Source organism: Carcharhinus amblyrhynchos, chromosome 20, assembly GCF_965287045.1.
Source record: "Carcharhinus amblyrhynchos chromosome 20, sCarAmb.v2.hapA, whole genome shotgun sequence".
NCBI classification, from domain to species: Eukaryota; Metazoa; Chordata; class Chondrichthyes; order Carcharhiniformes; family Carcharhinidae; genus Carcharhinus; species Carcharhinus amblyrhynchos.
In genome coordinates this window covers 36,227,737-36,246,250 of record NC_137343.1, presented here as the reverse complement: position 1 = coordinate 36,246,250, position 18,514 = coordinate 36,227,737, and the positions used below count along the sequence as shown (strand labels likewise).

General features: G+C 42.2%; 1 protein-coding gene across 2 annotated transcripts in view; it reads right to left on the bottom strand.

The window, feature by feature from the left end:
* Positions 1 to 18,514, bottom strand: part of rnft2 (ring finger protein, transmembrane 2) — a 50,563-nt gene that overhangs the window by 15,289 nt on the left and 16,760 nt on the right. For both annotated transcript variants that reach the window (XM_080208408.1, XM_080208409.1), the window contains exon 6: positions 14,235 to 14,388. In XM_080208408.1, the coding sequence (XP_080064534.1) occupies positions 14,235 to 14,388 (154 nt within the window). The remainder of the gene's footprint in view (positions 1 to 14,234; positions 14,389 to 18,514) is intronic.

Below are 18,514 nucleotides of genomic sequence, written 5' to 3'. Positions count from 1 at the left end.
TGGACTCAAAGATATCTATAGATACTTGATTAGGGCAGAATCAAAATAATGGGCTCAACTGGAAGTGCTGCTGGTCTGGGTGGTTTATCTGTGTTGACTGCTGCAATAAGCAGCAGGTGGCACATTGGTTAGCACTGCTGCCTCACAGCATCAGGGACCCGGGTTCGATTACTGGCCTGGGTCACTGTCTGTGTGGAGTTTGCATGTTCTCCCTGTGTCTGCATGGGTTTCCTCCGGGTACTCCGGTTTTCTCCCAGTCCGAAGGACATGCTGGTTAGGTGCATTGACTTGAACAGGAGTGTGGCGAATAGGGGAATTTCACAGTAACTTCATTGCAGTTAATTAAGCCTTGCTTGTGACTAATAAATAAACTTTAACTTGCTGCAAGAGTTATCCAGTGAATTTACAGAAGAGGGCTGGGGGGTGTCTAAACACTAGACTTAAGCTGTAGGTGTTCATTCAATAGCACAATTGTCTTCAGAACCAACCGTATAAGGTTACAAGGCTTTCAATGTGAATAAATATCTCTTCTGTGAAATGATATTCAGTGTTAAATTCCTTAAATTCCATACACTGGGGTATATTTTGACTTTGAGAGTTTGTGTAAACTGAGCAGTAATAAACCAGAAGCCTGTTTTACATCTCCCCAGATTTTTATTTCCTATGTAATAATTCAGATCAGCAAATTTCAAAAAAACTCAAAGTCTATAAATACATGTAAAGCTGTTGGGATTAAGATTTAAATTAATGGCCAATTACTGGTTACCATGTACACTTTAGATAGAAATTGCGACTTTCTAAATTTTGCCAAACACATTTACAACACCAGAGGCATGAAAATGAAGCCTGTGACAATATAAATAAATGGAAATGGAAAGTTATGAATTTATTCTTAAAGAAAATAAAAATAACAAAAGGAGGCTTGGAATGAGTAAGGGTTCTCCTGGAAAAACATTCTCCTTTGGGCACAATGGGAGTTCCCTAGTAGCTGACTGATTTTTCTTTTCTCTGATTATCTTTTAAAGTTTATTTATTAGTCACAAGTAAGTCTTACATTAACACTGCAATGAAGTTACTGTGAAATTCCCCTAGCCGCCAGAGTCCGCTGCCTGTTTGGATCAATGCACCTAACCAGCATGCCTTTCAGATTAAATTTTATATGGAGCATTGGTGAATTTCCATTATCACAACTTTGAAAATCATTCCTGTTGGTAACATTCAATGATTTAACTGCAAATTAGACTTAAAAATGTCTGGAGAATTATTTCAGGTAAGAAAATATTTTAAAAATCTTACGGTGCAAATTAACTCTACATTTATCTGATATACACCCATTTACGCATTGAAACAGGAGATGGAGGGGAGATTTGATTGTAATATATTCAATCGACAACCTTGATAGAGTGAATTTGAAGTCTCTATTTCAGTCAGCAAAGAAACCAATAACATGCGGGAGCAGGGGTGGGGATGGAGAGTGCAGTATGTAGATTATAGATTTTAAGTACTTAGTACAAGGATCCAAGAGGGGTTGATGCATAAGGTTTTCACCTAAATGGTGTTTGAAACTGCCCGAATGGATGGTAGAGGCAAAAACCTCATGGCATTTAAATGCTTCATGGACATGAACATAAGGTCAGAACCTCGGGAGGCACCAGAAATGCAGACTTGTAAGTTAACGTTTTTGTCTTTTTATTCCGCAGGTGGAGGTCCACCTCGTCGTCAAACGAGGGGCATGCACACGGTGGGTCGTGCGTGGGCTGCTCTTGGAGGTTCTGGGAGTGGCCCAGTACTTTGTGTCGGTGTGTGTGCTTGATCGTGGACCGGTAGACGGGCGCCGCAACAGCTCGGTGACTAGCACTGCTGGCTGTGCAGATACATGGATTTGGGCCTGTGTCTGTGGGAGTTTGCGCATTCTCCCTGTGGTTGCGTGGGTTTCCTCCGGGTGCTCCGGTTTCCTCCCACACCCCAAAGATGTGCTCTTAGGCTGATTGGTTTACTAAATTGACACTATTCCCCCCTGAATCTGGCTAAGTTAGGGGTTCCATTCGTAGACACGCAGGGTAGAATAGGTGTAGGGTGATGCGGCGGCGCAGGCTTGTTGGGCCGAAGGGCCTGTTTCCCGTGCTGGGTTGTTCTTTGTCTTTGTTCTTTGTATGAACTTGTGCCATAATCTACAAGGCTAGATAGCTTTCTTGACTGGCACAGAGTACTGGGCCAAACAAGTACCTTCTGTGCGGTAAATCTGTGTGATTTCACTCTCCTTGCCCTGATGCCCACCTCATTTATTCCTGTAGATAATACTGGGTCAGCTGCTTTCATTTTCTGAGATCTGGTTTGACATTCCGGGGTGAAACTGAATGAGTTCTGCATTGTTGGAGGTATGGTCTTTTCGATGAGATGTTAAACCAAGGCACCAGCTGCACTCTCAAATGGAAGCAAAAGAGCCCAAGGCATTATTTGAAACAAAGAGTAGGGGAGTTCTCATGGTGTCCTGACCAACATTTATTCTTCAACTGACATCACTAAAACTAATCATGATTGCATTCTTGCCTGTGGAACATTGATGTAGACCAGTGGCATAGTGGATAACATGTCTGACTACGGTTCAGAAGATCCCAGGTTTGCCTCTTGGCTGGCTCAATCTGGGCCTTCTAACAAGAGTTTAAGAAGAGTTCAATTCTTGTTATATTTTATGGGGCAGAATGGTTGTAAGCACTGCTGCCTCACGGTGCCAGGGACCTGGGTTTGATTCCCCGGCTTGAGTGACTGTGTGGAGTTCACATGTTCTCCCCGTGTCAGCATGGGTTTCCTGGGGTGCTCTGGTTTCCTCCCACAGTCCGAAAGATGTGCTGGTTAGGTGCATTGGCCATGCCAAAGTCTTCCTTGGTGTACCCGAACAGGCACTAAAGTGTGGCAACTAGGGTATTTTCACAGTAACCTCATCACAGTGTTAATGTAAGCCTACTTGTGACACTAATAAATAAACTTTAAAACTTTTAAATTTTATGTGCACAAATTGGCTGCTGCACTTCTTACATTACAAGATTGACTACATATCAAAATGTACTAAACTGAATGTAAAGTGATTTGGGAAGACTGAAGGTTGTGAAAAGTTACATGTAAGTCTTTCCTTTGATTCTCTGTACAGCACTGATGAAAACTCAGAAGAATGTTAGCAGTGACACCAGTTTAGCCATTGCTTAAGTTTTTCAGTTTATCATTCAAGATATAAATTACTCCACAGTGTAAGTTCAAAACTTAGAACCGCAACCAAAAGGTCTGTCAAGAAAGTTTGCCAATTAAATATTTATATTTAATCCTACTGAATAAACACAATGGGCTTATTAATGTATTTTGTGATGAAACAGATTCTCCCTGGATTTAATAGCAAAAGAAAAAGTAATAGGTTATAATGTTTTTGAAAAAAAAACACTGGCACACAATATAAAGGCAAAATACTGTGGATGCTGAAATCTAAAACAAAAAACAGTTTCTGTTTTGTTGGCACAGAATGGTTTGTCTTCTAGTTGGGAAGATCATTTATAGACAATTGCCCAGAATAGTACCAAAACAATTCTTCATTCACCCTTGGTTTTCAGCAAGAATTCTTTGCTTTTCTCTCCAACACATGTTACTAACATCATTCACATAAGAAGTGGCTTAGACGGTTATCTCAAAATGCGCAGCAATTAAATTGTTTTGTTCAGAATTAGTTTTAAACTCTCAATACTGAGGGTATGGAAGTAGTTTTGCAATAAAGATTCTCAAGAATGAGGCCACTGAGGTACCTTTATCTGGAATAGGCTTGTAAGTGGAAAGAAAGCACCTTGTAATATTTTATGGACTGTATCCACGGTAATAAAACATTTCACTGCTCTACTGAAAAACAAGATTAAACATGGTATGTCCAGAAAGAAAGCTCAGAACTGTAGAAGAATGACAACAATGGAGTTCATGGCAGCAAGAATAGGGAAAGAAAACTTTTTCACTGTCACTGCTAAGGTACCAAGTTCTGGAATCCCTTCCCTAAATTCTTTGTTTCCATATCCATTAAGACACTCTTTCAAGTCTCTCTCTTTGACTCACTTCCTGTTCTAATTTCACAACTGTTTTGGTGTAAAAATTTATTTGATGCCACTTGTATGAAGCACCTTGGAGTATTTCAGTATGTTTTAGTGCAGAAAAGATTTACTAGGATGCTACCAGGACTTGATAATTTGAGTTTCAAGGAGAAGCCAAATAGACTGGGACTTTTTTCCCTGGAGCGTGGGAGACTTAGGGGTGATCTTATAACGCTCTATAAAATAATGAGGGACATTGATCAGCTAGATAGTCAATATATTTTCTCAAAGGTAGGGGAGTCTAAAACTAGACGGCGTAGGTTTAAAGGTGAGAGGAGAAAGATACAAAAGGATCCAAAGGGGCAATTTTTTAAAAACAGAGGGGTGGTGAGTGTCTGGAACAAGCTGCCAGAGGCAGTAGTAGAGGCAGGTACTATTTTGTCTTTTAAAAATCATTAAGACAGTTACAGGGGTAGGATGGGCATAGAAGGACATGAGCCAAACGCGGGCAATTGGGACTAGCTTAGTGGTTAAAAAAAAAGGACTGCATGGACAAGTTGGGCCGAAGGGCCTGTTTCCACGCTGTAAACCTCTATGACTCTATGTTAAAGAAGCTACACAAAAGGCAATTTGTTGTTATTCTGGCTGAAAGACAAGGTACATGATTTCAAACCATCAGAGGGCCATGCAGAAGTTCTTTGTGCAAATGTACAGAGTTAAATGTAATATAGGTGATTATTTCCTTTATTTTGGCCAAAAATGAAATAATGAGCAAAACTGACAGAAAACAACATAGACTTTCCATACTACCACTAGTTTGGGATTTTTTTCCATTTGTGGGACATGGACGTTGCTGGCTGGCCAGTATTTATTACCCACCCTTAGTTGCCCTTGAGAAGATGGTGGTGAGCTGCCTTCTTGAATCGCTGCAGTCCATATGCCAAGGACAATAATGGACAATTTTGATTTTGTTATAGGAACAATCAAGGGGAACTTCTGTGTAATTTCATGGGAGGAAGAGAATGAGGAAAAAAAAATTGAATTCAGGTCTTACACTTAAAATGATCAGTTAGTTTGACGGCAAAAGGGCAAGATTTCCAAGTTTTACCACAGCACTGACAAAAGTGAATGTATGTGGGAGATTGACATGCAGCTAATCCACCCAGGGAAAGTTAAAGTTTATTTATTAATGTCACAAGTAGACTTACATTAACACTGCAATGAAGTTACTGTGAAAATCCCTGTGTCATCATATTCCAGTGCCTGTTCGGGTACACTGAGGGAGAATTTAGCATGGCCAGTGCACCTAACCAGCATATCTTTGGCATGTGGGAAGAAACCGGAGCACCCAAAGGAAACCCACACAGACACAGGGAGAATGTGCAAACTCCACACAGACAGTGACCCAAGATGGAATTGAACCCGGGTCCAGGTGCTGTGAGGCAGCAGTGATAACCACTGTGCCATCAACAATTATATTCCCCATAACAGCATCCAATGGTTTCTTAACTTATTTCACAATATTTATGATTCTGTTCTTAATGTTGATACTCTTGTGTGAATTCCCCAATATGTAGTACTGTACAATTCTCAGTAACACCTCTAACCCTTTGTTGTAGCATATTTCTAATTCTCTGCATCAACAATAACTAGCATTTATATAGCAATTTTAATGTAGTAAAATGTCCCAAGGGTCTGTTTAAGAGAGTTGTTGAACAAAGTCTGACATTAAACCACACAGGCAGTTAGTGAGGCAGTTGACCAAAGGCATGGTCCAAGTTTTAAAGACTGTCTTGAAGGATAAAAGAGAGGTTCAGAGGGACTTATGACTTCAGCAGCTGAAGGCATGGCCATCAGTGGTCATAAATCCAGGATGCACAGAATTAGAGGAATGCAATGATCTTGAGAAACTGTTGGACTAAAGGAAGTTACAGGAGATAAGGAAGAGCAAGCCAAAAGGTGATTTAAAAATAAAGATGGGAATTTAACAAACTGAGCTATTGCTCAACCAGGACCAATGTTGATTAGCAAGTTCAGTGCTGATGGGCAAATGGGACTTGGTATGAGTTAGGGCATAGGTAGCAGGATTTTGGATAAGCTTAAGTTTATGATGGATTGAAGATATTCCTTTTTTACTCCCTCAATAGACTTGCTGGCCTTGTGCCAACATCATTCCCAGTTCTCAAGCATTCATCAGCAGAAAAAAAGTTAAGCTGATACTTCTGATCAGCAGGGAATCAAAAATATCCAGGCAGAAAGATGGGCAAAACCAAAATCAGGATGAAGTAGAAAACAGTATTCATCAGGAGGTGATATCATCGAAGACCCACAATTTGGATAGTCCTAATTCGTCTGAAATCTACAACATAAAATGCTTGAAAATCTCAGCAGGTCTGACTGCATCTGTGGAGAGAGAACAGAGCCAACGTTGCGAGTCCGGATTATCCTTTAGCAGGGCTCGAAGGGTGGCATAGTGGTTAGCACTGCTGTCTCACTGTGCCAGGGGCAAAGCTCGATTCCCAGCTTGGGTCTGTCTGTGCAGAGTCTACACGTTCTCCCTGTGTCTGTGTGGGTTTCCTCCGGGTGCTCTAGTTTCCTCCCATAGTCTGAAAGACACGCTAGTTAGGTGCATTGGTCATGTTAAATTCTCCCTCTGTGTACCCAAACAGGTGCTGCAGTATGGCAACTAGGTGATTTTCACAGTAACTTCACTGCAGTGTTAATGTAAGCCTGCTTGTGACACTAATAAATAAACATTAAACTTCAAAAAAACATTCTGTTCTTTCTCCACAGATGCTGTCAGACGTGCTGAGATTTTCCAGCATTTTCTGTTTTTGTTTCAGATTCCAGCATCTGCAGTAATTCTAGTTTGCCCACTTCATTGATTTCAAATGTCTCACTTGTTGAGTCCAGCCCATCAGCATACCTTCCATAATCCACTCCCTTTCCACATGGTTTGATAATTCTCTGCTTGTCTACCTTCTTCATTCCTGTGCCCTTCTCTCCAAGAATTTGCATCAAATTAATCAACAGGTATGACTATATCTTTTAATAGGCAGGATTGACAGAGAAGCGATATTAAAAAATGAGCAATTGCTTTACATGCTCTGAACATGGCCCCAAATAAAGAGACAGTCTCAGTTCCGCTGTATGTTCTGCCTTTTCAGCATTCAGTTTTTATAGAAAGTTGAAGTAATTAGTGGACAAATAGGCATTTCATTTAGTAACCTGTATAAAATAATACCATCTGGCATAACATGAATTTGCAAAATCATGTCACAAAATCGTTGAAGGTAACAAAACAGAAGCAACGGGAACTGAGAGGCAAGAAAGCTATGTCCCAACAGCAGCTTATAGGCATGAAAGGTTTTTCGGTCCAAATAATGACCTCATACTTCACAGGCTGTAGTGCAGAAACCACACACTCTGTCCTTCTAATGTGATTTCAGTAAACGCTAGGAAAACAGGAGTAGGGGGCGGGGATGGAGGGTGTCAAGTGACCTAAATTTAAGGGTGACATCTGAGAGAAATTTATTGCAATTTAAACAGCCATTCAGACAATTCGACAAGGGCACGAACTGTGAAAGGAGCACAATTTATCTTCAGCAATTGTTAAGTTGTTCATCTATCTGATGCTTTCTCCTTGTACTTTAATCTGTTTAATACGGGAAAGGTTAACAAAACCATGGAATCCATCCAGAACTCATTCCTTTTCACATGTAAAATAGCGGATTTATTTAAGTAATGAAAAGCTGCTGCATTCATTTACAGTGGTCACATACCCTGTTCACAGGTTGATGCAAATCCAGCCGAGATCCGTCTTGCATGTGCTGAGATATATTCAAATCTGAGCACCACACAGTTAGCCATCAACCTGTTTGTAACACCGCACAAACAACAGCTTTTTAGAGACTTGTTTGAATGATTGTTGTGCGTGTAGCAGCTGTCATGTTGCTTTCCCTAATATACAGCTTCAACATTAAATGTATACAATAATAATAAACATATTAAAATAATCAACAATTGTGTGAATGGGTAGGGAAAAAAAAAATCATAAAACCTACAGGCAAGTTAATCACAATTATATCCAATAGCAAAACAACATTTCCATCATACAAGCCTTCCTTGTTCAAGTGCTTTAATGTTGCGTATTGCTTAATTCTAGAGCTGTAAATTTTATTGCATCTTCCAAAACTGATTTTTGATGTTTCTCACATGTTAAAGTTCAGTGCTCCTTGATGGTCTTTTGGAGTCTCTGTGGATGTGTGAGACATCACAGATCCTCCATGTCACTTTGTGCAGACACAATAATAACGCACTCAGCATTTTCCTGCTCTCTTTCCTCACTCTCAAAATACCACTCTGGCCGCTGTTTCCAGTAGCAGCAATTATTCCCCCTGTTCTTGGATCTACGCTCTTCATTTCACTCTTGGACTTCATTTCCAGATCTCTTACTCCCAGCCAATAGGACCGGTCACACTCACAGGCCTGAATGTGGCCTCAATGCAGGATCTGGAGCTAATCTGCTCTCCATGCGCTTCTTGCTGTTTCCCAAATCTAATTCTACACCACTTCCACTGCCTTTTTATATTCACACAACAACTACTGTAGAGTCCAGGATCAAGAGAAAAAGTCATTGGTCAAACAGTCAAAAGGACCAGGTAAGATAAAGCAACAACAGGCAAATAAGAATTTTTTTTTTTAAGAACAGTAAGCCGCCAATCTCCCAATCCACGGCGCCATAAAATTAGCACAGTGGAATGGGAAAATCGTACGTCGTCCGATTTATGGGGTTCCCGCGAATGTTCGCGCCATACTTGCATCTCCCAGTCTTGGATTTTCGGTGTGGTCTACTCCGTGCTGCGGAAATGATTTAACTAATCATTTCCCTGCAACCTAAATGAGATTAGTGGGCCCAGGACTGAATTCTCAAGGCCCACTTGCCTCTCCCACCCTGCCAGGGTGTTTCACTCCAGCGGGATTACACTAGTTCCCCACTTTTGGGGAACTAGTGGCCTGACCTTGCTGGAATGAAGGGGAGCAACTGGGGCCCCCCAGGGGGTCAGGCGGTGGGGGAGTGGTGCCCCTAGGCATGAGCACCCTGGCAGTAACAGCCTGGGCTCACAGGCACTGCCCAAGCTGCTGCCATCAGACTTTTGAATGGACACACTTTGCATTAAGTTGATCTTTCTCTACACCCTAGCTATGACTGCAATGCTACATTCTGCACTCTCTCCTTCCCTTTTCTATGAACAGTATGCTTTGTCTGTATAGAAACAATACTTCTCACTGCATACTAATACGTGACAATAATAAATCACATCAAATCAGTAAAGACCTTCCAATAAGGTTTCCATTGTCTTTGATAACCATTATGAGAAAGGATGGGAAGAACATGACAAGTTCTGAATTGATCTAGAGTGGGGAGAAACAGAGGTACGACTATTATGTGTGTTGAGTTGAAAAAGGCTATTGCAAATATAGTTGTGCGCAGATGATGAGCAAAACACAACAAAAGGATTCGACTCTGAAGAGAATATTTCAACTGTCAGGCTGATTTGAAAGGAAGGGAAATAGATAGAATGCATTTATGCAGGTATGGTTTCAATTCATATTTACACTGAAGTCACAGAGTACATCCAGAGTCAAGGTGTGCAATTACTTCAAATTAGCACTACAAAATATATTCATTCATGCACAACAAATCCCTTCTTATTTATGCTATCACTGTAGTGTAAATCTACTTTGAGAGAAAGAAAGGCTACACAAGTCTACCAAGAGCTTGAAATGCAATTTAACTTATTCAAACTCTCTAGGTGCTATCCTTATTGTAGCTGAGTACAGCACAAGAGAATTTGGCACTGATATTTCTCTTCATAATTGCCTCCTTTCATTTTCTGTAGTACCTGGTAAAGACTCATTTCATCAGGGCATCCGCTCCTTTATGTTGTCTAACGATTTTGTGGTATTTCTCTGAGAGGCAGACCTGCGTCTTCATCTATTGTAAATGTAGAGAAGGATAGCCATGGAAATCAGTCTACATCCCTGCCCTTCTCACCTCAGCTTCCCCTAGGAAGGATGAAAATGTGTTTTTGGGAAAACCCATCTTGAGAAATATCTAAAGAACCTGTTGTTGGGTCTGCTGCCTGGGCCCATGTCTGTGTGGGTTTTGTCCAGATGCTCCAGTTTCCTCTCACATTCCAAAGACGTGCGTGTTAGGTTGATTGGCCATGGTAAATTGCCGCTTAATGTCAAGTATTAACAAAGTAAATACATGGAGTTATGGGGATTGGGCCTGGGTGGGACTGCTGTCTGTGCAAACTCGATAGGCCGAATGGTCTCCTTCTGCACTGTAGGGATTCTATGATTCTATGACCTGACAGATCAGGGAACTTGTGGGTGTTGAGCAGCAAGACACATGAAGCAGAAGAAGTCTACCTTCATTTGCAACCTCTCTATGACCTCTTTAGGGCTGAAAACCTGCTTTCCAACAGCAGTTAGAAGGCCATAAGAACATAAGAAATAGGAGCAGGAGTAGGCCATCTGGCCCTTCGAGCCTGCCCCGCCATTCAATAAGATCATGGCTGATCTGTCGTGGCTCAGCTCCACTTTCCGGCCCTCTCCCCACAACCCCCAATCCCCTCTCTTATCAAAAACCCATCAACCCGCTTCTTGAAAATATTTAGCGAGGTAGCCTCCACCACTTCAATGGGTAGAGAATTCCAGAGATTCACCACCCTTTGAGTGAAGAAGTTCCTCCTCAACTCCGTTCTAAAACGCCCCCCCTTTATCTTGAGGCTGTGCCCCCTAGTCCTACTGTCTTTTTTGAGCGGGAAGAGTCTCTCCACCTCTATCCTATCCATCCCATTCATCATCTTATACGTCTCAATGAGATCTCCCCTCATTCTTCTAAACTCCAACGAGTACAAGCCTAGTTTATTCAGCCTCTCCTCATAGCTCAACCCCCTCAACTCCGGTATCAGCCTAGTAAACCTCCTCTGCACTCCTTCCAAGGCCAAAATATCTTTGCGCAGGTGCGGCGCCCAAAACTGCACACAGTACTCCAGCTGCGGCCTCACCAATGCCCTATACAGCTGCAGCAAGACCTCCCTACTTTTATATTCAATCCCCTTCGCTATGAAGGCCAGCATCCCATTTGCCTTCCTGACCACCTGCTGCACCTGCAAGCTGGGTTTTTGTGACTCATGCACAAGGACCCCGAGGTCCCTCTGCACCGTCGCCTGCTGCAGTTTTTCACCACGTAAGTAATAGTCCTTCCTACCATTCTTCCTACCTAAGTGGACCACCTCACACTTGCCAACATTAAATTCCATTTGCCATTTCCTGGCCCATTCGCCCAGCCTATCTAGATCCTTCTGCAGACTCTCCACACCCTCCGCACAATTTGCCGTTCCCCCAATCTTGGTGTCATCCGCAAATTTCAACACCCTACACTCGGTTCCCTCCTCCAGATCATCTATATAAATCGTAAAACGCTGAGGCCCCAGCACCGACCCCTGGGGCACTCCACTAGTCACCATCCGCCAATCCGAATAGCACCCGTTGACCCCCACTCTCTGCCTCCTATTTGACAACCAATCCTCTATCCACGCTAACACCCTACCCCCAACTCCAAGTCCCCTGACCTTCTGCAATAACCTCTTATGAGGTACTTTGTCAAACGCCTTCTGAAAATCCAGAAAGACCACATCCACCGGCTCTCCTCTATCGACCGCCCTAGACACATCCTCATAGAACTCCAGTAAATTTGTCAGACACGACTTCCCTTTAATGAAACCGTGCTGTGTCTGCTCTATCAAGCAATTCCCTTCAAGATGCCTTGCAATTTCCTCCTTAATGACGGATTCTAACATTTTACCTACCACAGACGTTAAACTAACCGGCCTATAATTCCCTGCCTTTTGCCTGGCACCCTTCTTAAACAACGGCGTAACATTAGCTGTTTTCCAATCCTCCGGCACTTCCCCGGAATCCAGCGACGTCTGGAAAATAACCACCAATGCATCCACTATAACCTCCGCCATTTCTTTCAGAACCCTTGGATGCATTCCATCTGGTCCTGGGGACTTGTCCACAATCAGCCCCTCCAGTCTGTCGAGCACCGCCTCTCTAGTAACAGTAATGTCATTAAGACCCTCCAGTCCTACCACCTTTCCATCGCTAACACCCGGCAAATTATTCACGTCCTCCTCCGTGAAGACAGAAACAAAAAAGTTATTCAATACCTTAGCCATATCCCCATCCCCTACCACTAGGTCCCCTTTCTCATCCTCTAAGGGACCAACGTTCACCCTAGCCAGCCTCTTCCTTTTTATATATTTATAAAAACTCTTGCTATCCTTTTTTATATTAAGCGCTAGCCCAGCTTCATAGTTTCTCCTACCCTCCTTTATCAGCTTCTTTGTCAATCTTTGTTGACATTTAAACCACTCCCAATCCTCTTCTCGCCCACTACTCTTAGCTACTCTAAATTCCTCCGCTTTTAATTTAACACTTTCCTTCACCTCCTTCGTTATCCACGGCTTATTACCTCTCCTCCTACAGTCCTTTTTGACCATCGGAATAAATTTCTGCTGAGCACCAAGAAAGATCTCCTTAAAGATCCTCCACTGCTCCTCAGCAGACCCTCCCTCCAATGCACTCCCCCAGTCCACATTCGCCAATTCTTCTCTCATCCTACCGTACTCCCCTCTATTCAAACAAAGGATGCGTGTCCGGGAACCCACTTTCTCCTCCTCCATCTGCACCAGAAACTCCACCATACAATGATCACTCTCTCCAAGAGGATCCTTCACCGCAAGGTCCCTAATTCTACCTGCCTCATTACATAGCACCAGATCCAAGATAGCTCGCTCCCTCGTCGGCTCCAACACACACTGTTCAAGGAAATTATCCCGGCACCATTCCAAGAACTCCTCCTTGAGCCCACCGTGTCCAACATGGGTCGACCAATCAATATGCAGATTGAAATCCCCCATAACTACGGCCGTCCCATTCCTGCACGCCGCACTTATTTGCGCGTTAACAGCCCGCCCCACCTCCAGATCATTATTCGGGGGCCTATAGACGACACCCACCAGCGTCTTCCTCCCTTTGCTGTTCCTAATCTCCACCCACAACGATTCCACGTTCTGCTCCTTGGCTCCAATATCATCCCTTGCTACCACCTTGATGCTATCCTTAATCAGCCAATTATCCTTAATAAGGCCAATGGTCAGTCCTGTCTCTTAGGCTTGCCATTGCAAGGCCTGAGGAGAGGCTGGACCTGCACCAGTCGATTTTCAGAGGTCTGGTAAGGCACATTTTAGACTTACAGCATGTCTATTACCTGGGCAAACAAAGACAGCCACCTAAAGAGCACTCCCAAAGCCACAAAACTTCCATTCACCACACAGCAATTTTTATTTTTTTTCAGTAATAACGTGATCAATCTCAGATACAACAGCTAATCAGAGGAAAACTCAAATATGCATCATCTGGAATAAAATGAGCATTGTTTGTGGCATCCTTTACTTTAAAAAAATCCTCACTTTAAATGCACAATGCATTTTAAAAACTATAGTTTGTGTTTCACAAGTTACAGTTTGTCTTTCAATAGCTATCCTGCACTTACGTAAAAAGGCAAACCACAAATAATGATGATTCATCTCTTCGTAGCAGCAGACAAGTGCATTTCAAACTACTTTCCTTTGAGTGATTGTACAATTCACGTGCACCAAACAAGATCTTACAGGGATTTTGACTCGAGTTTATATTGAACCCTTTTGCCCATAAAGAGCATCTTAAGTTAGATGGTCACTATTGACTACACTAGCAGCAGTCTTTCCCTGTTGCAAGGAAGGAAAGATGGGAAAGAAAACTTGCACTTTTATAGTGCCTTTCATTACCACTGGATGTCTCAAAGTCTTTTACAGACAATAAGTAACTTCTGAAGTGTAATCACTGGTGGAATGGTGGAAAGCAGTAGCTTCACCCACAGGAAATCCTCCTCTGCTTAGTTAACATTACACATACTTCTTTAAATCCACTGTTTGAAAAATGATAGCATTCATAATGGTGTATTAAGCGTGTTCAATCCATTTAAAATTAAAGTGTCACTGTAAAACAATAATCAGTATAGAAACAAATTCAAGTAAAGCTAGGCCAACATACCCTTGACTTGAAAGCCAAGATGATTCTGGGCAGAACGAGAATCAGACACTTGAAACCAATTGTAATGTATTTCAGCACAAAGTCTGTGATTCCTGCAATCCAAAGCAAATCAAAGAAATCCTTGCTTTCCACACTGGTCTTCAGGAATATCAAACTGAGGAGAAAGGAAAAGAACAAGAATATAAGTAAAATACCTGATTTATGTCCTGCAACAGCATTAAAATTATTCATCTAAGTAACTTAGCAGCATTAAGATAAAGCAGCAAATGAACATACACCATGTATTAGATTTGCCTAATGGGCTGATGGTACTGGGAATATCATGGCCAGATCTTGCAATCGAAATGACGGCAAAACTGTCAGCTTTGGCAGCATTATAACTGTGAAACTGACAGCAAAGTTTGGAGTTGGCACATAAACAGTTAAATGTGGAAATCCAGAAGTTGCCATTGCATTGATTCTCTGTCCCTCTACAGGATGTGTGTTGCAAATGGTGATTCATTAGAAATCTCTGAAGAGAAGAGAACTACTAATTTTATGCTTTAATAATACTGTTAAAACCCCCTGAAATATTGACACCTTGTTAATGAGGTTCTGGTTCTGAAGAACCTCTCTGACCTGGGAAAAAATAATATTACATTTCTGCAACACCATTTTTTTTCCATTAGAACAACAACACTTTAGTTTAAAATAATAAAATGCTTTTTAATGTTAGTTTCAGATATTTCAACTTATAACGTGTGTTTCTGAAAAACTTATGAAAAGAGAAGGAAAATCAGTGTCTCTTCATTCCTGGTTTGCTGTCTGTGAGAAGCCTTTACTGTGATTGCCTGCTTTGTCTGCTTGATGACATTACAGTTGCTAGAGATCCCTTTAATTTGGCAGAGACTGAATAGAGGATTATTATTTTGTGTGGAATCAGAGAAACTAGTTGCTTAACAAAGCACAGTTTGCCCACCATAAACAATGCTGAATTTCTACATTTAAAATTGACCATTAAGGCAGGAATGTCCGAGCTACAGTTTTTATGGGCTAACAAATGTGTACTGTTGTGATATTATACTCGGCTGGGATTCTCCTGAGACAAAACTAAGTGCCCAATGGATGGGAAAACAGGAGTATTTCCTGTCCGTTTTTAGAGTATACTTATTGAATCTCCGACACTCTACAATGCAGAATGCCTTAGAGAGATTCACGCTGGAAAGTGGGGAGCGGGATGACATGCTGGAGAGTGCTGAGTGGGTCATTGCACATGCGCTAATCTGTCAGTGGTGAGTTCGGAACATGTGTATTGCGCCCCTTCCTATCACCAGCCTCCTTAATTGCTGGCCTCCCCAATGTTCCCAAACCGCCAACCTGATCGCTGGCCTCCCCCTCCCGATCACCGGCCTTCCTAACTCCCCGGCCTACTGGACCTCTCCCCACTTGGGCCAACTCCAATTTCTTTCACCCAGCACCAATCTACACAACCCCTCCCCCCTCCGATGGCCAGCCTTGACCTCCTGATGGCCAGCTCCGATTGTCCCCTCGCTCTCAGGTGTTCCTTCTCCCCCCACCGATCGTCCCACAAAAGGCCCTGCCCCTGTCCCACCACTTTGGCAGTGCCTAGTACCCAATTTGCCTACAGGACACTAGGCGGCACCAAAAGGGGTGTGGGGGCGGCAATGGAGACAGTAGCAGTCTTGGAGAATACCATCCTAGGCCGGGAAATATCAATTTCCATATGATAATCAGCTCTGTGCTGATTTCTGGTGCAGATCTGATTGCACTGAAAAACAAAAGGAGTATTGCGACCGACATCCAGTCTACAGTTTCCTGCGTTCCATCTCCCTCCTTTTTCAAATAAAGGTGTTACGTTTACTATTTTCCAATCTGGTGGGACCCTTCTAGAATCTAAGGAACTTTGAAGTATTGTAACCGATGCCTCTACTATCCCTGCAGCCACTACTTTTAAGACCCTAGGATGCAGGTTCTGGGACCTTGTCGGCCTTTAGGCTTAATTACATTCCCAGCATCTTTTCCTGGTGATGATTATTGTTTTAAGCTTCTTCCTTCCTTTCACTTCTTGATTTCCAAGTATTTTAGTGAAGTTTTTCAAGTCTTTCGTAGTGAAGACATTCAAAAAGTGTCTGTACAATGCCTCTACCATTTCCCGGTTTTCCATTATCAATTCCTCAGGCTCACTCCCTAAAGACTCAACGCTAACCATCACTGCTCTTTTCCTATGTAACAACTTCCAGAAATTCTTACTATCCTTTTTACATTATTAGCTAGCATTCTCTCATACTCTGCTTTCTCTCTCTAAATTACTACTTTTTTGTCATCTTTACTGGTTCTTAGAATCTGATCAATCTCTAATTTTTACAGATTTCTTTAGATTTGATAATACTCAGCATCCTCTTTTGGCTCCCATTCTTGCCTGTCCTCACCCCCTGCCAAAAAAAACACCCTTGACTTATGTTCGCCAACTATTCAAAAACACTGTGGATGCAGGAAACATGAAATAAAAACAGGAAATGCTGGAAATACTCAGCAGGTCAGGTCACATCTGTATAGAGAGAAACAGAATTATTTTTTCAGGCAGATGACCTTTCATCAAAAAAGTTAGAGATTAATAGATATTGAGCAAAGGATAAGTGGGACAAGATCAATGGAAGATCTGCAACTCTTGCCTGTTTCAAACTTTCATTCATTCTGTCACATGTTGTTGCCTTTTCTCTCAGAATGGTATACATGAATGCCTTTATTTTGCTTTGATTTGGTTTATTATTGTCGCATATATTAGTATATAGTGAAAAATATTGTTTCTTGTGCACTATACAGACAAAGCATACCATTCACAGAGAAGGAAATGAGAGCGTGCAGAATGTAGTGTTACAGTCATTGCTAGGGTGGAGAGAAAGATCAACTTAATGCGAGGTAGGTCCATCCAAAAGTCTAATGGCAGTAGAGAAGAAGTTCTTGAGTCAGCTGGGACATGACCTCAGACTTTTGTATCTTTTTCCCGACAGAAGGTGGCGGAAGAGATTATGTTCGGGATGTGTGGGGTCCTTAATTATGCTGGCTGCTTTGTCGAGGCAGTGGGAAGTGTAGACAGAGTCAATACATGGGAGGCTGGTTTGCAATGATGGGTTAGGCTACATTCACAACCTTTTGAAGTTTCTTGCAGTCTGGGGAAGGGCCGGAACCATACCAAGCTGTGATATGACCAGAAAGAATGCTTTCTATGGTGCATCTGTAAAAGTTGATGAGAGTTGTAAGCGGCATGCCAAATTTCCTTAGTATTCTGAGAAAGAAGAGGTGTTGGTGGGCTTTCTTAAGTATAGTTATGGCAGGGGGGGTTTTGGGTGATCTGGACCCAAGATGTTGCTGCTTGGCAGAACAAGTGTCAGCTTTCACACGTGTATGTTGATTTTCTTGCTCCATCTTTCTACCAGCTCAAATCCATGGCCACTCCTCAGCTGCTAGGTACAAAATCCTGGATGAATCACAGTTTCTTCAAACTTTGTCCTGAGAAGACCCAAGCCATTATTTTTGCCCCTACCCTCCTGCAAACTGTGCTCCCTTGCCATTGCTTTATTTCCTCTCTGGCCACTTTTTGATTGAAGAAGAACGTGCATCCTTTTGATCCTGGTTGAAGCTTTGGTGACCTTAACCTAACCTCTCACTAGCTCACAGCCATTAAATTCAATTCTACTTGAACATTTCTGATTCTTCCCTGAACACTCTGGCACTGAAACCTTATCTATACTTTACCTCTAGACTCGATCATTCCATAGATCAAAGACCCTGATCAAGAAGGATCTCCTTCTAACATACACATAGTTCAGTTTGCGGAAAATGCAACCCCACGTAAGTTTTCCTGTGATAAGTTGCATTTCCAATTACACCACTCTTCACATACATACATTAGCCCTCCTCTCTTCAACACAAATAAATTTGGAATCCTTGTTCTATCTTCAAGATGTTCCAGAACTTGTTGCACTGTAACTCTGCAACCTCGCCAGCTTTAATTCATCCCCCGCCACCAACATTCACTCCTCTGTTTGGTGTTCTGTGCGCTATTTACACGGCATTAAATGGCAAATTGGCATAGCCTAAACCCTCTGACTACACTTCTTCCCGCTTTAAATCTTTCTCAAAATCCATATCTTCTACCAAGTTTCTGATCAATGGTTCTGATTGCACCCTCTGTTTCCATGTGTGAAATGCTGGGTGACTTTCTTTTGGGAACTGGCTACAAATCGCAAGTTGTCGTTACAGATAGCAGCAGAAGTTTA